The sequence below is a fragment of the Xenopus laevis genome, chromosome 6S (genome assembly GCF_017654675.1).
Source record: "Xenopus laevis strain J_2021 chromosome 6S, Xenopus_laevis_v10.1, whole genome shotgun sequence".
Taxonomy (NCBI): Eukaryota; Metazoa; Chordata; class Amphibia; order Anura; family Pipidae; genus Xenopus; species Xenopus laevis.
Window position 1 is genome coordinate 92,540,976 of NC_054382.1, and position 26,064 is coordinate 92,567,039.

General features: G+C 37.1%; 1 protein-coding gene across 19 annotated transcripts in view; it reads left to right on the top strand.

The window, feature by feature from the left end:
* Positions 1-26,064, top strand: part of epb41l1.S (erythrocyte membrane protein band 4.1-like 1 S homeolog) — a 113,655-nt gene that overhangs the window by 72,391 nt on the left and 15,200 nt on the right. For 6 of the 19 annotated variants that reach the window (XM_041567821.1, XM_041567814.1, XM_041567818.1 and 3 more), the window contains exons 8-21: positions 2,229-2,316; positions 3,642-3,794; positions 4,780-4,877; positions 5,315-5,490; positions 7,957-8,180; positions 11,181-11,744; positions 17,878-17,931; positions 20,544-20,579; positions 20,730-20,795; positions 21,246-21,437; positions 22,196-22,270; positions 22,609-22,701; positions 23,618-24,340; positions 25,691-25,813. In XM_041567821.1, the coding sequence (XP_041423755.1) occupies positions 2,229-2,316; positions 3,642-3,794; positions 4,780-4,877; positions 5,315-5,490; positions 7,957-8,180; positions 11,181-11,744; positions 17,878-17,931; positions 20,544-20,579; positions 20,730-20,795; positions 21,246-21,437; positions 22,196-22,270; positions 22,609-22,701; positions 23,618-24,340; positions 25,691-25,813 (2,665 nt within the window). The remainder of the gene's footprint in view (positions 1-2,228; positions 2,317-3,641; positions 3,795-4,779; positions 4,878-5,314; positions 5,491-7,956; positions 8,181-11,180; positions 11,745-17,877; positions 17,932-20,543; positions 20,580-20,729; positions 20,796-21,245; positions 21,438-22,195; positions 22,271-22,608; positions 22,702-23,617; positions 24,341-25,690; positions 25,814-26,064) is intronic. The other 13 variants (XM_041567816.1, XM_041567827.1, XM_041567817.1 and 10 more) reach the window with 13 other exon arrangements.

Genomic DNA, 26,064 nt, shown 5'->3' on the forward strand with positions numbered 1-26,064 from the left:
AAATTGCTGAAATTGCAAACTGTGGAGCTTCTGAATAAAAAGCTATGTTGCTGAAAAAGCACAAATAATAATGAATGAAAACCAATTTCAGATATCTAAGAATATCACTCTCTACATCATAATAAAAGTCCATTTAGGCTCAGGGCACACAGGCAGATTCAGGGGGATTAGTCGCCTGGTCGACTAATCTCCCTGAACTGCCTCCCCTGACGGCGGGATGGCACTCAGAGCAATTTGCTTTCCGAAGTTGCCCGGACCGGCACACTTCCATATATGTTTGTATAAGCATAAAAACATCTGATTAAAGTAAGATTACTCACCAAAGTAGAATAGTGGCCCAGGTGCTCCTGCCCCAGGCCCTCAGCTCAGGGGAGCGAACAATCCATATGCAGAAAAACAAGAAGGTTTGGGACACTCTAGGAAGCCACATATAGATCAGACCAAAAGTGAATTGGTTAAAAAAGGTGCACTCCCATTATAAAGAAAGAGCCTGCTGCTTTTCTCTGAATTTTCGCCAGGAGAAAAATCACTACATTTCTCTTGAAAAAGTGAACGATTTTTAGTATGGAGATGTGTTGTAAAATACACCTGGCGGAGTGAGGCGAACTTTGCTGAAGTTAGGTGAAGAGAAAATTCACACTTCCGTTAATGTGCCCCTTGGAATGAATGTAGTAGCAGTAGAGTAAAGTGCAGTAGCTCAGGAGGCATGTATTCATGGAGAGTCCCCATGGCCAGGCTTGCCAAACACTGAATGTTCATTTCAGATAAATATACTGTAATCCAAACTAACCCATACCTCCCAACTGTCCCTTTTTCGGAGGGACAGTCCCTCTTTTGTACTGGAAAGTCCCTCTTTTCTCTGCACTGAACAGCCAGAAAAAGAAACAAAGTTTCTCACTTAATTGGCTTTTAGCAGAAAGCCCAGAACAGCCACAGGTGCAAATAAGATACTTTGTAACAATTTTGAGACACAAAAACACAGTTTAGATAAGGAGAAATATTTTCAAACTTTCATAACCTGCCAAAATTTGTAAAACAAACATGGTAATTAGGGGGTGTGGCCACATAAAGGGGTGTAGTCAAAAAATTGCTGCGCTACGTGCGGAAAAATTTTTTTGTCCCTCTTTTTACTTCCAAAATGTTGGGAGGTATGCTAACCTGGTGCATTTTATGCTGGCAAAATCACTTGCCCATAGGTATTCCTCCTGGGTGTCCCCTTGTGCTTAAGTGTCAGGGCTTTTTGTCTTTAAAGGAGAATTAAAGCTTAACTGATGAAGTAGGTTAGAAATGTTGTACATTAAGTTTTGGGCTTCTGTACCAGCCCAAGGGAACCACAGCCCTTTAGCAGGAAAGATCTGTGTCTCCAAAGATGCCCCAGTAGTTCCCCATCTTCTTTTCTGCTGATTCACTGCACATGCTCTGTGCTGCTGTCACTTACTGAGCTTAGGGACCCACTCACAATATACAGTACACATAGAATAGAAATGTCACAATATAAGGCTGGTTAGTAATTAATACACATAATTACTACATGGCAGCACAGAAACCAGTGCAATTAGCATCAGAATTTAATAATCAGCCCTGTAGCATCAGCTTATATTACTGGTCAGTCTAATTTTTTGCTTGATCATTTGCGATGACCCTTAAGCTTAGCTTCTCAACAGTTGCTCAGAGCCCACTGAGCATGTGCAGTGTCATAGACACTTTCCAAGATGGTGACCCCCTGTGACAAGTTTGAAGTCCTGTATCATTTAGAATAAGTTCAGTATATACAATACGGCATTTTTTAGCCATATGAATTTTTAGGGCTTAGTTCTCTTTGAAACAGAATTAATTCCCGTAATGCTCAATTCATCTGTACCAATTTCTCGTCCTTTGCTTTTATCTATGTTTCTACTTCAGAGGTTGTCCGTAAACATAGGTATTTGTTTAGCCCATTCGCAGTGGTTTTAGCAGCAAGTATTCTCATTTTTCCCAGACTCCAGGCTTTAATGTTGCTATGTAACTTACAAAGCTTGATCACTGAGTTGTCTTTTGAACCTGTGCAGTGCTTTCTCTCTGACACCTCCTCTACACGACAAACAACAATTTTGCTTTAATAGAAACAACGCTACAACCCTGTTTGTCACTTCAAATAACCTGGGTTTTACCATCTGTATTGGTTAGTATTTGTATTGTACAGGGCTGCAGGATAACATATATAAATACTAGTTTTGTCTTATCTTTAGGGGAATGACACCTGCTGAAGCTGAAATGCACTTCTTAGAAAATGCGAAAAAATTGTCCATGTATGGAGTAGATCTACATCATGCTAAGGTATTGGATTCTATCTGCCAAATAAACCCAGACCGTTTGTGTATAACAGAACTGATTATTGTGTTCAGGACCTTGCATATTGGTTATATCTATGTTCTGTGTTGGTAGGCATTTCTAACCCTACGGCCAAAAACATGGTTGATGATGGTAGGTGCACATATTACAAACAGCATTACTACCCCATGGAAAACCTCCAGACCGCACAAGTTGATCTTTGTGTTGAATTTATGCAGAAATTAATATTTGACAGGGAACAAATGAACTTATTGGAGTGGAATAGCCATTGTGTCCTGTGTGAGAACATAAAGATGGCCCCAAGATGTTCAAAATGGCTGAGCTCTGCACTATATATAATTTGAGCCTGTCATTTTACATTAAGTGCAGGATAATTCATATAGGACTGAAATACATCGGACTAACTAACTAACATACGGTTTATAGATACATACTGAATTGTGGATGGAAAGTTTCTATCCATAAGCATTACTAGGGTCATTCATGACGTGCTATATACATGCCCTTTATACCAAGATCCAGATCCATGTCTGCACATTAGTACTGCCTTATAATAAATGGCAATTCCAATAATGGGTAATGAGAAAGTTCCAAAAAGCATAAACAAATCTATTATGTACTGTGTACATGACTAGAGGAAAGTGGGGGAGGTCTCCATAATAATAGAAATTAGGATGGAATGAAGGATTTTGGTAAAAGTTCATAAAAAAGCCACAATACAGTAAACAGGACCAATTTCAAAGATTCATAAACTACCAACATTCTTGTTTTCGTGTTGGACTTCATCTTTAGTATTTGAACAAAGCCTGTTAGAATCCCTGCTGTAGCCCCGTCCCGTGTGAGCTATAAACTGTTTTTGGTGTGTGGGACAGGCATTATTTTCAGGCTACATGCACTTACCTTACGTCCCCCTCCCTTTAATGCTGTCTAAAACATTTACAACTGAAACAACACTGCTTTTATGGCTAATAAAAAGCTTTTAGATTTTTATATATGTTACGCTTTGCAACATGTTTGAATTTGAGCTTATTTGCAAAATGGCAAGATTGCCGATCGCACAAATCCACCATAATAACAGTGTTTATGTTGTCACTTGTCAAACTGGGCTCTTAAGTAAGACTGAAAGCGTACAGGAGCACTTGTCAGTTGCAGTGGATCATGGGCAATAACAACAGAAAGAGTGACATTAGTGTTTTCACCTATCCATTACATTTCTTGCTCACCTATTAAACAGTCAAAGCATGCAATTTTACTATACTCCCTAAAGTGCATATTAATCCAGTCATTTTCTATAAACCTTGTTTTTTTAGGATTCCGAGGGAGTTGAAATCATGCTTGGAGTCTGTGCTAGTGGCTTATTAATATACCGCGATAGGCTACGAATAAACAGATTTGCCTGGCCAAAGGTTCTAAAAATTTCATATAAAAGGAACAACTTTTACATTAAGATTCGCCCAGGCGAGGTGAGTATTCCTATAAGGATTGTATTAAATTCTTATTTAGCATAGAGTTCTAAGAATTGCTGTTTCTGTTTCCTTCCCTATTTAGGTTTAATACTTTTGTGATCAAGTAGAGTATTGGAAACAAACTGAAAAGTCAGAAACTTACATACAACCTAGAGATACTTAGGCAGATGCTTACAGACTAGATTGAACCAAAACACCAATGATATTAATAGGGAAAAAGGATAAAAATATCGAGAAGTGGTCATCCCACTTGAGTATACTTAATACTGCTTATCTCCAAGTTCAGTCATCCATTAGTACATCTGGACCTTCATCTACCATGCCAACACTCCTGACCATAAGCTGTAGCAGTAAAAACGGCAGTGATGGGCAACAGTAGGATTGTATAAAAGTTGTTGACGGTGGCGACTGGGTTCCCAGAGGGCTCCTTGACTTTTACCCAACTGCCCACTAGTAAAAAAATCAGATCCAATATCACAACCTCACTTAGGGGCAGATTTATTAAGGGTTGAATAGTAAACTCGAATTCAGATTTTCGATTTCTTTTTTGTCAAAATCTTCAAATTCAGATTGTGAATTATCCAACCTTGATTCAAATTTCAAGATTTATCAAACCTATACCCTGGGAATAATTAGAATTCGACACCTAAAACCTGCCTAATTCATGTATAAATCAGTGGGATATAATTCGAATTTCGAGTATATTCGAATTTATTAGAGTTAAAAAAAAACTCACATGAATTCTAAATTCGACCTTTGATAAATGGGCCTCCCAGTACTCAGTTAACCATAGCTGACATATTCCAGTACATCTTTATCCTTTCAGCATGTTTACAAGTACTGAGCAGAGCAGGGACATGGAGGATTTGCTAACGGGGGTGGGCTTGCACTTGTTTGTTACAACGTCAAGAACTTACTGCACCTTCATTAGAATATTGGTTTCCTTTGCATTAACGCTGTTTTTGTTTCCTCCTGCATTTAGTTTGAACAATTTGAAAGCACTATTGGATTTAAACTCCCAAACCATCGAGCTGCTAAACGTCTATGGAAAGTTTGTGTTGAACACCATACTTTTTTTAGGTATGCTTTATTATGAGTTGATGTAATCAGATAATAGTAACAGTTTTTCATTTTTACAAATTCAACTTTGGTGTGACTGTGCCTTTTTTAAATTTGTGCCCATATTACACATTCTTCCTATACTGCAACAGCAATTCATTGGGAATAAAATGGCACATTGGTTTACTTGCAGTTAACTGTGTCGATAGTTACTATGTAACTCAGTTGTTTATAATAGAGGTCATTTAACACCACACTTTTGAATATTTTTGCAACCAACACAAGGACCTGCAGCTAGAGATGCTGATAGTGGAGCAGGGTGCAAAATGCTAGAAAATATATTCAATGTATCCTTTAATTATGTTTGAGAGTTCTTGATGGTGATATGGTTATAGGTATATATTTTTCTTTGGGTTTTTTTGTTTTGTACTTAATTTAAGTTTATCTCTCCCTGACAGACTGCTGATGCCCGAGGCCCCTCCTAAGAAATTCCTTACATTAGGTTCCAAGTTCCGCTACAGTGGGAGGACTCAGGCACAGTCAAGAAGAGCCAGTGCACTAATTGACCGACCCGCACCTTATTTTGAACGCTCTTCTAGCAAGCGATATACCATGTCTAGAAGTTTAGACGGAGGTAAATGTCTTCTGAAAAGCCATTTACATTCTTCACCTAATGAAAGTATGCAAATAAAGCAGCACCATTGAGGCAATTTGCAGCACATCTGTCTTGATGCGATTGCAGTGACCGCCTCAAGTCACACAAGCTCAGACTGGGTTGGTCGGTTTCAGTCTGAGTACTTGGTCATGTGTATAGGTTTAGACACTTTGCATTAAAGGTCAGCTTTAGCAAACCATTTTATGCTTGTGTGGTTGAAATTTAGACAGCTTAATTATTCTAGCAAACAAGCAGCAGTTGGGAAGTCAGAATGGACAATTGGTAAAGACCTAAAATAGAAAAGCCATATAAATAACTCTGAAGCCTCATAGTCATTCTGTTTTTGAGGTTTGAAGCAGCTCACTGTCAAATTTATGAGTCAATGTGTTAGACAGCAGTAGTGACAAAATCATTTTTGAGCTTTTCCCTTAAATGGGTAAACCTTGGATGAAAATAATGGAACTATATTCCTCCAGCACAACCTATTCTTTCACTCTATTATGGTAATACCATTTCAACTTGGTTCATTTTACAGGACAAGGCACAGCAACAAATTTCTAGAAACTGTCTTTTTTCCCAGTGAGGGGAATAGTCAGGGCTGTGAGGCTGTCAGGACCAGTGAGTAAGGACTTTTAGGGTGATGTTGGCCATGGAGGGTTGTGGATGAGGCAGAGTCCAATAGTAAGGTATTAAAAGGGTCAATCAAACATACTTTTTGCAAAAGAAATGTTTGGAACAATAGTACACTCCATTAAATCACTAATGCAGAAGTCATAATGAGTTCTAAGACAAAATATTTTTGTGCCTATGACTTTGGCACATTACTATATATTATATATGATGTGCATATTTGAGTGCTTACACCTTTGAACGTATTCCTTTGTACAGATTTCTTTTAGATCAGTGATAGTGATATATAGGCTGTTTCTACTGTGTTGCAATGGAAAAGCTGTGATGCTTACAAGCATGTTTGTTGGTTATTTGCTGTAAGTGAATAGTTAACAGTCTAACTTAGGTAGTGAATAGGGCTATATTGGAATAAAAACATCCTATAGGTAACACCTTTCTTTATAAACTTGATGCTAGTTATTGTTGTCATACTTTCATTTGGGTAGAGCAGGCATAAGATGCGGTTGCTTAGCAACTCAGACTTTTATTTTGCTTGGGCAAAAATGCCCTTGTGTGTTCTGTTTCTGCTTCGTTACATGCAGCAATGTCATCATTCTTTTTTTTTCGGCACCAGTCTTTGCAGTAATTAACACCATACCTACATCCCCCCCCCCTTCATAACTTTTTGTCTGTCAGATCGGAGAGAATAATTAAACCTAACACCTGTATTATAAGGATTCCATTAGTGACTAATATGCTTGTGTTCTGTCAGCTTGGCTTGCATCACATTTATAATACTCAATGGTGGAAGTAATTATTTCTGTTGTATTCAAAAGTCTGTGCCCTCTTCCAATGCCTTCCTACTAAAAGTACACAAAAGTCAACATGGGAAAAAAAATAGATATTAATTGGAAAATTAGTTTATTTCTTATATATCCAAGGTTATTGTCATTTATTTCCTTTACGTAGACAGAAATGTATTTGTGCATAGCCCCTTGAATGCACTGAATGTTCCATTTCCGTGTAATTGCTTTTTTACATTGTAAGTGGGAGCCAACCTGCCGTGTGATAACAGCACAATCTCTCTACAGCCGCTATGCTTGCTGCTATAGAAGCATATGGAATTCAAAAGGACTTGAAGCAGCAAAATATGAAAATACTAATCTCACTGAATTATCTCATCATTATGACCAATGCTCGTTTATATATAACTATATAAAAGTACTTGTATACTACATAAGATCACTTGTCGTCTGCAACATGTAAATTAAAGAACTGTACATAAAATTCAGATAACTAGATCCTGGAGCATTATAAAATAAAAGATAATCAGCTTGAGAAAGGAACTAAAATGTTCTGAAAGCTTGCTATTATTATATTAGTTAGCCAATAAAGGTATCACCTTTATACCACTTTTGTTATTTTATTTATTTCAAAAGGGTTGCCCTGTAACATTTTTACTGGCTAACACAGTACAGCAACTTTACCTGCAATTAAAATGAAAGATAAAACTAAACTGTGTTTAATATATAAAATTAACCAGCCACATTACTGTAACACAGCCCTTATCTGAATTATGCCAACAATTTAGTGTAATGATCTTGGTTATACTTACCCATCTTATCTAGGTGAAATCATTGTGAAATTGCTCTGATGTGTCCATATTGTTCCTGATGGCCGACCTACTGTATACCTGCTATATATTTCTCTAGCTTTTCAGTTTCATTTTTTATATCAAAAAGTATGCATTTTTATTCTAGCCCCATTTTTGCAATTTCTTTTAATCAAATCATTCCATACTCATGTTTTGTTTTCAAATATCATATTTGCTTTTAGCATCAGTGAATGAAAACCATGACTTGTACATGAAGGATTCTGTGTCTGCCACAGAGGTGGGTTCCGGCCCCTACATCACAGCTAAAGGTATCTCTCAGACCAACTTAATAACTACAGTAACGCCCGAAAAAAAAGCAGAAGAGGAGAGAGATGAGGAGGAGGAAGAGAAGAAGAAGAAAGTAGAGATCATCACAACAGTTACTACATTTCGACATGACACAAAGGTACAGATGATTTTCCTTTACCTTTCCAGCAATTGTATTTAAGATACAAAGGTTCCATTCTATAAAATGTGTTCTGTAGAAAAGTACGTATAGGGCAGCAGTGAGGGACAGCCTTTAGCTGCAATGTGTTTGGGTTGGGGGACAAGTTCAAATGCAAAAGAAACAACACGACAATATTAAATATATAGTGTCATTCCTTTTTCTATTTTTACTTAGGACAACAAATCCATGACCTGTACAGTTTTAAGTGCTTGTCCATGGACATAAGTCAGTGGTTTATAAACTGTTTGTTTAAGCCCCCTTTTAGTTTCAGAACAGAAGAAGACAGAGGGGAAAGCTACATTAAGGAGAAAAAAAGGGTAGAACACAGAAGGGACATAGGAAAAATACATTGCAGAGCACAATGGGAATTTGGGGGTTGGTGGGAAGATATAATATATCTGACTTGTCAAATATCTCAAAATGAATGCAACACATTAACCTGCCCTCCCATTTTCACTTTTATTTTCCCTCTTCTTTCCCACATGTCCCTTCTCTACCATTTCCACTTCGTCTTTTGTTCTTCAATGTTCATTCCTCTTTTCCAACTTGGGGGCAAATTCACTAAGCACCGAAATGCGCTAGCGACGGCTTCGCTGCACGTCACGTAAATGACGCCACACTGGCGGATTTTCGCTAGCGTTGGCCACTTTGCCCTATAGTAAATTTGCCCCTTGCTGTGCCTAGTTTGTTTTTCTTTAGAGTGTTATCCCACATTGTATTTAATTGTGCCAACTCTCTTATCTTCTTGTCACCTCTTTGTCCACAACCTGTCTTCTTTCTTATTGTTAATTAGAGTTGTTTTATGTCACTATTTTGCCTTTTTGAGCCGCACTTCCACTTTCTTTGCTGCTCTCCATTCTCATCTACATGTTCTCCTAGTTACCCTTTCCTCCACCCTGTCTGTTAGTCTGTTTTGCTCACCTTCTTTTCTTTTTCTTTCCTGCCTCCCCCCCCCCAATTCTTACAACAAGGGGCACTTGACGTCTGAAAACCTCAGACTGTACTGTAGCAGTCCTCTCTCCTGAGCTTAGCAGAGTGCTAATGCGGTTAATTTGAATTTAACCAATATGCCCTGTGTCATGTGCCCGGGGCCATGACTGCTTGCTATATTTCTAACCGTGCTTTCTTGGACCATTCTGTATTCAGCAGAAGTGAAATTCACAAGACTCAGGGGTATTCAGTTTGTAGTGCAGAAGTTCAGTGTTGCCCAGAAATCCAATATTGTGCCCCGCATCTGCAGCTCTTTGAATTCGCTAAAGTAGAGATATATGAAAAAGATGTTTTTGGGCATTCGCCATACCACTGTGAACACTACGTGGGCCATAATGAGATTTATAGACAAGGAATGGTTTCTACTGGGGTTGCACTGGCTCATACCACCAAGGACCAGATGAGGCAATGTGTAGAATAGTGAGAGCACACTTGCATTATCATGAATAACATTGGTTCTGGTGGGATACAAAAGCTCTTTACAAAACAAAATAAAAATGTTTTTAATCATTTATATGTTTACTAAGTCTGTAGTAATGTGTAATATTCCATTTAACAATAATGGTTTCCTCATGTAGGGCTGCTAGAAATGCAATATTTATATTTTTCTTAGCTAAGCCTCAGTAGGCAACCCATTTTTAAGCCAAAGTTTTATATCTCTGCACATTCTCATTAGATGCCCACCAATAGTTGTGAAGTACTAATATTTGTTTTGTTTATAGCAGCTACAGAGAACCATGTATTGTAGCAAACTCTAGCTCTCCTAATGATGCTTATCTTTTAGGACATGGAAAAAAATTTGATGGATCACTTGCTCTCCCACTTTCTAGCTGGAAATTATTTTGGCACAGATAGAGTAGTGTCTTCGAAAGTAGTGTACCCCTGGCTGCATTGAAAACTCACTGGGGCTCATTTATAAACACTGGGCAAATTTGCACCTGGGCAGTAACCCATAGCAACCAATCAATGTTTAGATTTTTTTCAGCCAGCTGCAAGGAGAAAAATAAAAGCAAACATCTGATTGGTTGCCACGGGTAACTGCCCAGGTGCAAATTTGCCCAGTGTTTATAAATGACTCCCACTGAGTTTTATCCTTACAGCGTATTGCTCAGAAGTTGCGCTGTATCGAAAGGGAATAATGTGGCCCTATATATAGTTCAGTAATGGCCACAGAAGGACACATTATCCAGTACTGATTGCTAAGGGAATTGATTTCCATGGACATGTGAGCGGATGCATTGTATGTGTAATTATATTTAAGGAATACTGATTAATGAAATGAACAATATTATGGTACCAGACCAGTGATTATCACAAAATGAGAGCTCAGATGTACAGGGATACTCATCTTCATTATTCCTTGGCATGGCGCAAGGGCTATTTATCAAAAAAACATTTTAGCTTTCTTTTTGGCATATGCAAAGGATTTAAAAATGAAACCTTGGTACATTATATATATATATACATATACAATGGTTCCAAAAAGCAAAATGGACTGAGTTGGTAATTTTCTCCATACCATGAACATTAATATCTTGGGTCCCGCACCAAATCATAAAAGGTGTGTGCCAGGCTATTGCTTGTGCCCAGAAAGCAGCACTGTGTCACTTTCTATTCACCAACAGTGATGGAAGGTGCTGTGATTTCTTTATATATATATATATTAACCCAAATATGTTCATCTAAATTCTAAGCAGCTGTTAGTGTCCCAACACATCAAATACATTTATTCCCAGATATGTATAATCTGCTAACTTTGCATGAATGAGTCATTGCTGTCTCTGCAATTTCTTTGGTGCCCCTGCAATTTTCAGACCTTGCAATATTCTAAGCGTATCCTTTGCCAAGATAGTATGTTATCAAAATTGTTATGCTTTTTAATCGACTGTGCAAAATCGAACTTAACTAATTGCAGTTTTCTTTTTGTCCTTCTGATCTTACACTTTGTTTGCTGTCCACTGCTTCCAGCCATCTTGTGTTGATACTGACTCATTTCATTCCCTCACACACCCGCATTCAAGCCCATCAACATCTTCAACTAGATTGCGTAGGAGATGTAAGGAGAATGCTCAAAAAGCAGTAAGACCCAAGCTGAGTAAAGATGTGAATGAAATGTCCAATGAGTCCGAGTGGGGCTCAGGTCAAAAAGGGACTTTCAGTCCCGATGAAGAAGAGATTGCAAAAAGCTATAAGCAGCAAACTGGCCGAGGTGGGACACTGTTTTCTTTCTCCTTGCATCTTCCTGATTCGATCCCATCTCTTCTTGATGACGATGGCTATCTTTCTTTCCCTAACATTTCCGAAACCAACTTTCTACCCGAGAATTTACAGCATTATCTGCCCATTCGGTCACCATCTCTTGTTCCATGCTTTCTTTTCATCTTTTTTTTCCTACTTTCTGCTTCCTTCTCTGTGCCATATGCCCTCACGCTTTCTTTTCCGTTGGCAATGTGCCTCTGCTACCTGGAGCCCAAGGCGGTCTCCTTGAGTGCTGCACTTGACAATGACCTGAGTGACAGTTCAGATGATGAGGTGTGTACCTCGGCATAAGACACATTTATTTCCTCTTTCTTTTTCTTGTTTTTTTTTTTTTTATTCTGTGTTTGGCGCTTTAGTCCTAAACCAAATTGCTACCATAGTTGTCCAACTTTCAGAGCCTCATTTATGTCCGCTTGCTAGTACGTGGGAGTTTGTCCCAAAGGGTTAGGCACAACGATCTGCAGAGATGATTTACTTCAGAGGAGACTGATAGTGTAAATATCAGATTATTTTACTTTACCCAAATTGAAAGTTGCTCTTCAGGTAAAAAGATAAAGATAAGGTTGCGATTTCTTTTACTGCAAGCGAAGCCTCTTGCCTAGCATAGTTGCACAGTAGGAGGCAGATGAGAAATTTGTTCTGCTAACAGAATTGATGATAATTGCCTGTCTTGGAAAGTTGAAATGCTGCTTAAATTTAAGAATATGTCTTACTAAGAGGGGAGCTTTCCTTATGTTACTTTTCGCTTGAAGATCCAAAAGAAGCATTGTCTTAACTGTTTTTAAATCATTTATTGCAATTAAAGTTTTCCTTTATATTTAATATTTATTATTTTGTAGGTGGCCTTGTTTTTTGGCAGTCTTTCTTTGCATTTTTTTTTTAATTAGTAACCTTCCTATATGCCCATTTCTAGACAGCAACTGAAAATGCCATTGTGTCAGGGTCACTGTCTTAATTAGCAGAATGCTAATTTGGCATTTGCTTTAGATTGAGGTGGAACATCATATTTTCCAGGAGGATGAAGATATGTCTTTCACCAGTATTTGTTGCAAATACTGTATGAGAATTATTCCAGATCAGACCTGATAGTCCACTTTGTGGTTATTTATTTATGTATTTATTTTTTTATTTATTTGTGGGCTACAAAGCCTTTAGTACTCAAGGGATGCTGGGAATTTTTTTTAAGTGCTTTTTATTTGCGTCTGAAGCAAGATTTTTTTTTTAATTTGCTGGCAGACAAGCAGAATAGCAGAATAGTATTAATCAGTCTATTAAGGGTGTTTTTCATATGGAAGGGTATATTCATATTATTATTCATTATTAAAATTCATTATTACTTTCCAATGTAGAGAAAACAGATGGAGATACAATTCGCACAGCAGAACTTTAGGATGGCAATCACACAATCAAAAAACTTTTTTTTTTTTAGTTATACCTACAAATAGCTGCTCTGTAGTGTTGTTACCCTAAGTTATCCCCACATATTAAAAAAAATATATATATACTTCTAAAAATATTATATACTTGTAATTAATCTGCCCATAGAGTTACTATGCATAGCAGCCAGTGACTATTTGCAGCACTGTAAGTGGCCGCCCTTAAGGGGTCAGTCCCTTGTATGTGCAATGAATAATGCTTGTTCTGAACATACTTTTTGCCTATTGTTTTAATCACTAAAAATCACTTTTTTTGTTATTTCTTGAGCTAACAGGGCAGACAGGGAAATCGCAGCTACTCCATGTTTGGTCCATGCGAGGTAGATAGATGATTGGATTACCAGTCCACAGATAATCCATAATGAACTCCCATTACAAAAAAAAACGGTCATAGTGGGAAGGGCAGGGGTTATCTAATCTAACAAGGCCTGAACATAAAGTAGATTTCTCTGTTTAGCTCAAGAAATAACAGAAGCCATAGAATTTAAGTGATTTAAACAATAAGCAAAAAGTATGTTCATTGCATTGATGAAAAAGTTGATAGAGGAATTAACCGATGTAACTTTAAAAACAATAGTTGCAGACAAACTATTGTTGCTGAATAAAATATCAGAAAACATCTGATAAAAAACAATTTAAAGCAGGGCTAAAGGGTGCTGGCTGTGGCCTCTCAAAACACAAGGCTGATAGAGAGAATGTATAACTCTTCCTTCTGTCACATCTAAGTGCCCACATGAGAACAAACTAGCGTTGGGCAGAAGACTAACCTATGTCTCAATAACCCTGATATTTTGTTTTGAATGGCATTCTTTCCATAGTACAAATTCCGTATATAATGGAGGATTTTTAGATACATTGTGCCTAATCCTTTCCAGTCATTGTGTTTCACATGATGCATGTGCATTACTGTCTGAGTGTCTGACACGTCTGCATTACTTTGCCTAAACAGTTAGAATAGGGAAAAGGCAGAATTAATAGTTTTAGAACTAAAAGGTATTGTAATAACCACAAATATTTAAAAACACAATCTACCCTGCTGTAATATGCAGATGAAATTCTATTAGTTGTTCTGTTTAAAGTTGCACAAAGTATGCATTATTATTAGGCAGATATATAAAAAAGGGTGTATAAAAAGGGGCTGTAAAGGCAAAAAATTCAATCCCATTTTTAATTTCTTTAATGAAAAAGAAACCTATCTCCAATATACTTTTATTAAAAAATGTGTACAGTTTTTAGAATTAACCTGACTGTATGCAGTGAATTTCCCCTTTCGTGAACTTCAGACGATCCTTAACTGCTCTGCAGGAAAACAGTTATACTTGGGAACAGCATGGGGACCCCCCTCACCTTACTTCCCAGCAGTGCAGAACTCAAGCAGCTTTGTTTGTTTCCCTGTAGAGCAGTCGTCGACTGTATAGAGATTCGTATTGGATTTTATTTTTGCCTTTACATCCACTTTAATGTTTCCAACTCCAGTGGCAGAGACAAAGATCGTGGAGCCATATTTAAACAGATAAACTGGGATTCTCATTTAAGGATTGTTTTGCTGCAGCCACTGGTTCTGCAGAGTTGGAGAAAGTTTGTATTAAACAATACAAAAACTATAAAATCCACATTAGATTATATGACAACACAGGACCCAGTGCAGTCTCCATATTCTGATTATTAATCAGTCTGCTTCTGGCAGATATTATTTGACTTGTGCTGTTTTGATAATTTATGACGATCCCTAAGCTCAGCCTCCCTACAGGTGTCCAGACCACACTGAGCATGTGCATGGTCTTGGTCTTGCAGAGATGTTTAACAAAGTTACAAGATGGTGGCCCCCCTGCGGCCAACTTTGAAAACATAAATCATTTGTTTAATTAGGCTTGTGATGCAGTAAATTCATGTTTATGTTTAGTATATAAAATACAGCATTTCTAGCATTATTCTATTTTAGACTTTAGTTCCCCTTTAACCCTCCTTGCAGAACTTTAAAAATGGCAATGCACCGACAATCAAACAATACTCTCACAAGAGGATACCATGCCTGTATGAGACGACTTACAAGGCTAAATACTGGCAGTACAGTCAAAATCAGCTAAAATACATTTCAGAAGTTTTTGGAGTAGTGTTTTGTGCAAATAATTGTACCTTTTTATGAGGGCTTACCTTTAATTTAACATTATCTGCATTTTGCTCATTTCCTAGTGTCTAACAAGTGCTAGTTATTGGTACATAGAAAAGCACATGTTTAAACATATAGACATTCTCACCCTATTAAATACATATACTGAAAATTCTGCACTAAAAAGAAGAAAGTAATAGAATGCAGATTCATTATCCAGAATGCTCTGGATGAGGGTTTTGCCATAATCTGGATCTCCATACCTTAATGGGTTGTTCGCCTTTAAGTTAACTTTTAATAAAGGTATGATGTAGAGAGTGGTATTCTGAGACAATTTGCTATTGGTTTTCATTTTTTATTATTTGTGTTTTTTTTTTTTTATTATTCAGCTTTTCATTTAGCAACTCTCCAGTTTGCAGTTTCAGCATTCTGGTTGCTAGGGTCTAAATAATTGTAGCAACCATGCATTGATTTGAATAAGAGACTGGAATATGAATAGGAGAGGCCTGAATAGAAAGATGAGTAAGAAAGCAGATTGAGTCTCTGCTTCAGTTTGTGTTTGGTATCCACTGATATGTAAACTTCCCCTTGCGTATATGTATGTGTCTATATATATATATATATATATATATATATATATATATATATATATATATATATATATATACACAAAATGCAGGGATTGACAGCACTCCAAGGAAATACATCAAGTCAATAATTCAAATGAAAGTGGAGATTTATTGGTGATCCAACGTTTCGGCTCCGCACAGAAGCCTTCGTCAGGGAAATATATATATAGACACACATCAATGTTTTTCTCAGTTAACATATTTCTAATGGGCAATTAACATGAAACTTACACCAGTCAAACCAAATAAGTGCATGATTTAAGTTATGTGTAGTAAAGTAGAATAAAACAGGGAATAAGTATTGAACACACTTACTGAAATGTATTTATACTTCGTAGAAAAGACTGTTGGCATTGACAGCTTCAAGTTGCCTCCTGTATGGAGAAACTAACCACATGCATTACTCAAGTGTGATTTTGGCCCATTCTTCCACACAAACTGGGGCCTCTTCTATGAACTCTGCTCGTCAGTTCTTTCCATAGATTTTCAATTGGATTCAAGTTGGGTGATTGACCGTGCCATTCTAACAGCTTTATTTTCTTTCTCTGAAACCAATTGAGAGTTTCCTTCACTGTGTGTTTGGGATCATTGTCTTGCTGGAATGTCCACCCTCGTTTCATCTTCAGAATACTGGTAGATGGCAACAGATTCTTATCAAGAATGTCCCAGTACATTTTTCCATTCATCCTTCCTTCAATTATATGAAGTCTGCCAGTAACATATGCTGAAAAACATCCACACCATGATGCTACCACCTTCAAACTTCACTGTTAGTATGGTGTTTTTGGGGTGATGCGCAGTGCTATTTCTCCTACAAACATGGCGTGTGCAATGACATTGAAAGAGTTCAATTTCGGTTTCATCTGACCAGACTATATTCTCCCAGAAATTAATTGGCTTGTCAAATGTTGTGCAGCAAATTTTAAACAAGCTTCGACACATGGTGAGCATGCATAGAGGCCATGTTGGTTGAGTGCATTACTTATTGTTTTCTTTGCAACAACTGTATCTGCTAATTCAAGGTCTTTCTTTAGCTCTCCATGAGTGACCCTTGGCTCTTGGACAACTCTCCCAATAATTCTAATGACTCCTCTTTCAGAAATCTTAAGAGAAGCACCTGGTTGTGGCCAGTTTAGGGTGAAAAGATGTTCTTTCCACTTCCAGATTATGGCCCCAACGGTGCTCACTGTAACATTCAAAAGCTTAGAAATGCGTCTGTAACCAATGCCATCAGTATGGGTTGCAACAATAAATTTGGGATGGTCATGAGAGAGCTTTTTGCTTTTACCCATCATGAGATGCTTCTGTTGTGATACCTTGGTAATGAGAAACCTTTTTTTAGGCCATCAATTAGGACTAAACCAGCTGATCTGAACATGCCTTTTTGTACCTCCTTTCCTTCATGTATTCAATACTAGTTTCCTGTGCCATTCCACTTTACTACGTATACCTTTATTATGAATTTATTTGTTTTAAATTCTTTGTATGTGTGGATTTTTTTCGGTTGTTACTGTATAGCTGGTGTAAATTCCATGTTAATAGCCTCATTAGAAATATATTTACAGAGGTAAAAGAATTTATATATAAAAAAAAAACAGATGAGCCACACTCTCAGGACTTAAAAAGTAATAAAAATAAATTTATTTAAGATTAGTGACCAATGTTTCGCCTACCCCAAGGCCTCTCCCTCTCTCTCTCTCTCTCTCTCTCTCTCTCTCTCTCTATATATATATATAAATAATATGTGTGTGTGAGTGCATTTTACTATGAATTGTAATGCCGACAAATCTGTCCACTATAGAATAAGTGAATTAAAAATGAGGAGCTGAAAGTCAAGGGGCTATTATAGTAGTAGTTTTATCAGATTAAATTTCACCAAAATACAATTTTGAAATTCTAGAATAACCTGATGAAATTGAATGAAGACTATGTAAGGAGGAAGCTTATAGTGGGAAATTAAAATATTTATTGAGGGGTTTTCTTTGTTTTTGCTTTTCACTTTCCATTTTAAAGATGTAACCGCATCAATGTCCCAGAAAGAATGTGTATGCCTTGAGCATCCCTCAGAATCTGGTCTGTTTTGTTTGCTTTATCCTTTTTGTTTGCTCTTCACTATTAGAATTAATTTAGGATTGTGATAGGACAATAATGCTGTTGAATTTTCTGACAACTTGGGTTTATTCTTTGTCCCCGCTTGCTTTTCGGAACCTGCACCTTGTTAAACAAAATAGACTGACAGTGAACAGACGGATACTGCTGCTGATGGGGAAACCACTGCCACTGAGGTGCGTAGAATTAAAGCGTTTTTTCCACAAAAAAATCGTGTTTCACCATGTCCTTATAATGCTCTCAATCTACGTTTCTAATTTCCGTTCATCGTCTGTATCTGTGAGTGCCTCTTACTGCTACTAGGGTTTGTTTTAGACCTCAAAATAATGCAATTTTTATTTGGAGCCACTAAAAGCTTTAATCTGGCTGGATTAAAACCGTTTTTGTTCATTCCTGTCCTCTGTCTTTGTAGTGATGTTGACACAATCCAGACCCATTCTCAATTCATTCAAATCCCAGCATGAAATAACTACTGTAGCTGCAGATTTTACTTTAAGAATAGCATTTTCTGCCGTTAATTAAATAAGGGGGTTGTACAACTTCAGAGACCGAGCTTTTTCCATTCTCTTAAAGGGGAACCATCACAAAAATGAAAATGTAATATGCTTCCTCATACTGAAGTAAGAAACTTTCTAATTATAAACAATTAAAAAGTATGCATTGTTTCTGAAATAATCAAGATTATATTCACTATTCCTCTCTAAGTATCTATTTCTCTTCATTCTGTCTTCATGCAGCAGTTGAATGATCCAATATATCTTATAGAGAGAGCTTCCTTTCCTAGCAGATGATTAGAGATCACTCAAATAACGGATTTCAGCACAAACAAAATAACTGCTTTTTGCACAGATTCTGCATGTAGAGACATGATGTCTGGTGATTTAAAGAGTGAACTCTAATACATCTTCTAGGCAAAAGAAGCTCCCCCTATAAGATATATTGAATCATTCATCTGACACCCAACTCCTGAATGAAGACAGAATGAGGAGAAACAGGTTTTTTGAGAGAAATAGTGTAGATAAACTTGATTATTTCAGAAACAGTACAGAATTTTTTATTGATTGTATTTGGAAAGTTTCTTATTTCAGTATGCTGAAGCTAATTTTAAATTAGCATTTTTGTGATAGTTACCCTTTAAAGACAAGCTGAACATTTGCATGTGCTTTAGTATCCCTGTCAGGCCCTCTATGCTTGATGGTAGCTATCAATGCTGGCTATGAAAAATCTAGTAATATATCATTGCTATGGAGTGGTCCAGTACTGTCCTGTTCAACTGTGCAGTGTCTTCAATCTCCAGTGTCATCAGTCTGTAACCCTAGGGTTATTAGGCCATGTCCTCTTCCTAGGTATTGTAAAATTAAAGGAGGAATATGAGGGTGATGAAGAAAGTTGTAGCCAACCTGTTTGAGAGGCAGATGTTTAAAGCTGGAAGCTAAGCCAGTTACACCCTGAAAGGCAGAAGAAAGGCAAATAAAAATAATTATACACTTATCTCTTAATATTTCCAACCGACACAGATAAATGGTAGAGCAGCCCATCCATACTCGTTGCCATTTATACGAGATTCATGGCTGACAGTACCAGGCTTTATTTCTAGCCTTTTAATCCATAAAACACCTATGTGTCATATCATTAGTATTTCTCATATATCTGCATTTCTTGACAGCACAGCATGAATACTTTGTAGAGATATCTATTTTAGAATCCTATATGCAGAGAGTTACCGTGCAACTAATCCATTGTAATGAAGCCCCCGATTAAGTGTGCCATTAGATTAGATGTGCAGTATTCAGCAATGTATTAGGAACAGAAAATAGGTTTATTTGAAGTTTTCTTAATATTAGCAAGTACTATAGGGGTGTCAGTCTTCATAGACCTGCTGATGTTGAAATGTGCATATGTATGCCAAGAAAGCTTTCAACTTGCAAGCAAAGTGGTGAACTGTAGGTCAACAGATCAGTCACGGTTGGATACTTCTTTGTAGATTACTGGAAATATCAGATGTTCAAAAGGAGACCTAAACTGATTCTTAAAGTACATGGCCTTTGCAGAGAATCACCACTCCCAGACTGAACCACCCGTAGTCCTGAAGATGGTCCTCTCCCCACGTAATTGTACTGTAACTCTAATTGTACAGTAGGGTTGTCTGGTCAATGTCCTTCTAATATCTGGTGCTGACCTGCATGGACACAGGAATCCAAGACAAGATCCACTTCCAGAATACATGCCATCTATTATCAGCACTATTGACAAGAAGAGACATGGCCAGACAATGGTATCTGTCAACCCGCACTGTGCAGCTCTGCATTTTCTGTCCAGGAATGAGGGAGTAGGACCTTTTTTAGAAACCTAGATTGTGTGGTCAAAGAGGTAGCCTCAGCAGGGGCCATAGGTTTAATTTGCATTTAATTCCATTTAAATTAATGCCAGATTATTAATTCCTGTATCTTGCAATAATCTAGTCAATTTTTTAAAAAACTTTTTCTTAGGGGCTTATATCTGTAATGCTTTGTGTCAAGCAAACCTACTGCTCAATCTGTGACACGTAGCCTTGATACATTGGTACATTCCAGTGTTATTCTTGTATAGTTAGTAATGACCATACTGTTACTGCAATGGGCATCTGCTTTGATGAGTACGTGAATGGGATACTCTGCATAAACATTACTGAAACAAGTCCCTTGGCAAAAGCAAAGCTGTTGTTTAAATCCCTTTTATCAATCCTGTAAGTAATGCAGAACTTTCTCTGAAATAAAACATTTCCATTATGTCTTTTTTACGCTGCCAGTCGGATCAAGAGGAAGATACATATGCAAAAACCCAGGTAAATTGTGTCAATAACTAAACACCTTTACAAGGATATTGTATTTGTCGTCTTTACTATACCGGTTCATGCAGTAAATCATTGCAAACATCATCGTTCTCATTCTCCAGCTGTGTTTGTCTCAATATTCCGTTTTTCCACTTTTTACAGAATTGTCTCATTAAGCGAATAAAGGGTGAAAATGTATATGTCAAACATAGTAATCTTATGTTAGAGGTTGGTATTGGTCCCACTGCATGCCCTTGTGTGTTGGGTTTTAGCATGGACTGAGTATCCCTACTTCCCAGTTAAGAGTGGACTATTTTTCTTTTAGTATTGGTTCTTTTCCTCCTTGTAGAAAAGTGGTTTACTACATGTGTTTTTGTTTAAAAAATTTGTTTCGTGTTTTTTTTTATCTGCAGACTTTAACTTCACAACCTCACATATCATGATGTATTGGAGTTTTTGTTTGTGCAATTACACTTTTCACTGATTTATTTTAGTTTTATAATAAAGTAAAATATCAGCTTTATGCTAGTGCTGTTACATGACTTGATACTAACTTCTAGAATTTCTTCTCCTTGCTGAATGGCAAGCAGCTAAATCTCTTCCTTGCTCTTCTTTCAGTGAAGGAGTTAGGCATATTGATGGCCTGTACTTCAGTAAATGTTCGTTTTTTTTATATAGGAGTTTGACCGAAATCAAGAAGAACTGATGAAACACCAGACTAATATAAGTGAGCTGAAAAGGACTTTCTTGGAAACATCAAAAGATACTACAACTGGTGGCGAATGGGAAAAACGTCTCTCTACATCTCCGGTGCGGCTTGTCATGAGACATGAAGAGGCCCCTATGATTGAACCACTAGTGCCTGAGGAGGTAAGTTGTATAATGCTTTGGCCTTTATCTGTGTGTTGGAACTAATGTAAACTGTTCTTACTCCTAAAAGGTAAGTCCCTAACAATTTTTCAAAATAGCAGACCAAATAACAGACCTTGATAAAACTATGTGCAAGATCACTGAAATGTTTTAAGAAGCAACAGAGGATATTTCCTAACCACAAACCGCTATTACGGGGGACAACACAGATTAATATTTTATCATGCTAGTAACCCTTATTTTTCATTTTAAAAATCATCTCTTTTCAGTATGCCTTTTGTTAAAATGATAAAGCGCAAGACCATTTAGACCAGATACAAAAATGAGCTAGAGCATATTTGACACCAGAAAGATTCACCCTCCGTTTTTTTCAAGGTCAAATGTGTGAGATGTAAAACTGTTTGCACCTGCTGAACTATAAAAAGGAGTTTATAGACAGTGTTCTGACTCCTTTACTTTGGTTTTATCAGCTCTCTTGACCAGTTTTTAGCCAACCTGAGCAAGTGGAACTGCCAATATGTACCTGTATATGTCCACATGGTCTAAAACACGCATAATTCCAAATGATATGTTGGTATATTTCTTTATCCTCTGAATGTTATGAATGAATGAATGAATCATTGGCTTTACTAAATAATTATTGAAGCACAGTTTGCTAATGAATCATTATTGTTAGATAATATGATTATGTCCCAGCTCTGATTGATTAATACATAGTGAGATAATGCATCCTAAGAAGTACTTTATGTCTTATACAGACCAAAGAAGAGAGAGAGAAAAGAGAAATTCAAATGTCATTAGAAAGGACAAGCTACTCCATGTTAGAATCACAGGTACTGGAAATATATATAAACAGCATATTCATATTTTCTGGTATGTTTTATGCTGGATTATAAAACCATCTTCTTAAATCATATTGCCTTTCTGTTTATCCAGAGAAGGTAATCAAGTCTATGAGAGGTGAGTATGCTGCCTAAAGGAATTAAGCAGCACATAGTGCATTTCAATAATTTAGTAGTGTAACAGTTGTTATAGCCTTTGACCCAATTCATTAATTTGAATTATTTAATTTATTTTTAAATGAAATAATGTATTTTCAATTATCTCCCAGTTCACTGACTGAAGCATCTCTGAATGCATTCTGGCTGTTTAATGGTTTCTCTTTCATTAGCCAGGGGACAAACTGCGAGAGGCAAGAGCCACCAGCCCTGTGGCTACTTCTCATCAAATCTTTATGCAGAAAACTATTCCGACATCCCCAGAGGTTACTCTTTATTCATTTAATCTAGATAAAATCCTCCACCATGAATGAATATAAAACAGATCTTCCATTTACTTAGGGAATTTTCAACAACTTAAAGGGATACTGTCATGGGAAAAAAAAAATTTCCAAAATGAATCAGTTAATATGCTGCTCCAGCAGAATTCTGCACTGAAATCCATTTTTCAAAAGAGCAAACAGATTTTTTTATATTCAATTTTGAAATCTGACATGGGGCTAGACATTTTGTCAATTACCCAGCTGCCCCATGTCATGTGACTTGTGCCTGCACTTCAGGAGAGAAATGCTTTCTGGCAGGCTGCTGTTTTTCCTTCTCAATGTAACTGAATGTGTCTCAGTGGGACATGGGTTTTTACAACTGAGTGTTGTTCTTAGATCTACCAGGCAGCTGTTATCTTGTGTTAGGGAGCTGCTATCTGGTTACCTTCCCATTGTTCTTTTGTTTGGCTGCTGGGGGGACAAGGAGGGGGTGATATCACTCCAACTTGCAGTACAGCAGTAAAGAGTGATTGAAGTTTATCAGAGCACAAGTCACATGACTTGGGGCAGCTGGGAAATTGACAAAATGTCTAGCCCCATGTCAGATTTCAAAATTGAATATAAAAAAATCTGTTTGCTCTTTTGAGAAATGGATTTCAGTGCAGAATTATGCTTGAGCAGCACTATTAACTGATTCATTTTGAAAAAAAAAATTTTTCCCATGACAGTATCCCTTTAATATATATATATATATATATATGTGGGTATTTGGGGATATTATTCACAGTAACTAGGTGGTCTTCATTTTGATATCCCTGATGCACAGCAGAACATTTACTGTAAACGAGGGATGTTCTTTTAGTAACACGCAACTTACATAGCCAGGTATTCTAATTTAGCTTTTATATCTCACATGTAGGGCACAGAGGACTGGGTTATTGTAGACCAATTGCCTACTAAGGTAGTTGATGGTGAATCAAAAACCATAGTTACTTACAAAGTGACAACTGTGAGTGGAGAAATGCCTGCTGGAACATTTAAAACCAGCCCATTGGGAGGTCAGAGCTTGGATGCACTGAAAATGGAACTTAGGTCCAGAGAAGAAGATAGTAAACAGAAAATGTATACATTAGGAAGATCTTACGACACAGTGTCTTGTAAAGTTGTAACAATGGCAAGTAAAGCAAAGGAAGAGGAAAAAGAAAAAACACAACCATCCTCTTTTGAAATCATTCAAAAACTGGAAAAAGATATAGCTGAAACTATGAAAATGGCTCCTAGTACAGGAGAGTATGAGATCCTGGAGCCGATTAGTGATGACAAGGGAAGAAAAGTTCCAGAAGGACCTCCTGTTAAGAGAAGAATGTCAGAAACGTTGACACCCATCAAAGAGTCAGCCTCCCAGCTGGCTAGTCCAGTAGAAGAGACTCTGAAGAAAGCGCGTGATACAGATGTGGAGAAGAAGTTGATTGAAAGTGTGACGTTTGGGAAGGCCTATCGGTTTCGAGATTATGAAGTTATTAAAGCTGATGCTCCAGCTTGGACAGATAAGAAGCTGTCCGAATGGCGATACACAAGAGATCAGCCATTTACCATTGCCACTGCTCATTATGCTACTGAGTCATCTGCATCCAAAGTGGTGGTAACATGCTCCAATGACTATTTGCCCTATTTTGAAGAGTTAACGCATGAATACCAGACATATCCCAGCTTCATGATACCCTTCTATTCTCTTGTTTGGCATTCCTTTGGCAGCCAACTTATATTTATGATTTTTTTTTTTTATTAGCAATGCAACCATAGCAGGCAATGTGAGGCTTGAATCCCTTAACAGAACAAAAGTCACTGAAATGCATATGTTTACTTGATAATGGCTTGCAGTCTTGAGAAATGAAAGCTATAGCTAGCAGTTTCCCAGATCTAACAACCATGGGCCCTATTCAGCAAGTTCTTAGAAACACCTCTCTATTAAGATGAGAGCCAGTCAGCAGCTGTCTTTTGGTTTTGAGACCTGTAACAATCAGTAATGTGCATTGTCTCCAACCAAAAAGATATCTTTAGACATACTGAGAGACCACCACATCAAGCAAACTGGATTTTTTTGTGGTTCATTTGAAGACTCAATATATTTCCTTCTTAAAAATCATTGCAATTTTGAATGTGACATACTGTACTCAAACATGTACGGCAAAGTATACAGTTCTGTCCTCATTGATCTTACTCAACCAAGGATGCATCTGTTTAACTTGTTAATTTAAGCATGGTGCAGCTATGATGATTTTGGAAGTACATTTTCATCAGTTTGGTTAATAGGGACATGTTTTCACAAAACTATCCTGTACCTGATCTATCTAGATATATATGTATAGATATTTCGTAACATATTAATTAGTGTTACTCACCGACTCAAAATGCAAGTTCTCAGAACAAGACAATTGAATCAACTTTACTGTGAAACCAGCAGGCATCTTTATCATGTTAAAATCTAATTTCCAAAGAATCTTACTTTTTAGTCAATGAGGACCACACTGTATGTTGTTTTGATGCCTTTAATTCCCTAAATATTTTTTTGTATGTCAAACTGATTATTTTAGGTTGTTGAATAGGGCCCTCAGCTTTACAGCTTTTCTTACAGGCCTACCAGATTTGCACTAGTTTTATTTTCCTTTTTCTGCTGTGTTCATGACTTTGATTGCGTCTATCCCTTATCTCTTCTTGTCTTGTGTTTAACTCCAACTAATATAAATGTATGTCTTGTGCTCCTGTATGTCATTCCTTTCATTTTGTTTTTATTCCTCTGTCATCCTGTCTCCTCGTAATGTGCACCCTCATACAATCCTTTCCAACACTATCTTATATTTTTAATATTGTCTCTTGGCCACCCACAACCCCTCGTCCTAACTTTCTCTTCCTTGTATTTGTTTCTTCTTTGTGTTTTCATATTTCTTTCCTTGTTGTCCCTGTTTGACGTTTCATTTCTTTGTCTGTTTAGACCAAACAATCATCTGGTGAAAAAACCTTGGAGGGTTCAGATATCTACAGTTTATTAGAATCTACAAGAAAGCCATCTGAGTTCCTAGGGGAGGTTACATCTACTTCACAATCCTGGGCTCAGGTGGCTGCTGATTGGATAAGCTTATGAGTCAATATATTCTCCATGTGTTTTGCATTATAGAGGCGACACTTCACATTTTCATCAACTGATTTAGTCTCAATGTGTATATGGACAGTCAAACAATTCCTAGAGCTAGTATTCATATATTGCAAAAATGGTTATGTGTACTGTTATATCTAAGGGCAATGGCACAATTTTGGGCAGTTAATTACATGGGCCATAAAAGGGATTGTTCACTTTTGAATTAACTT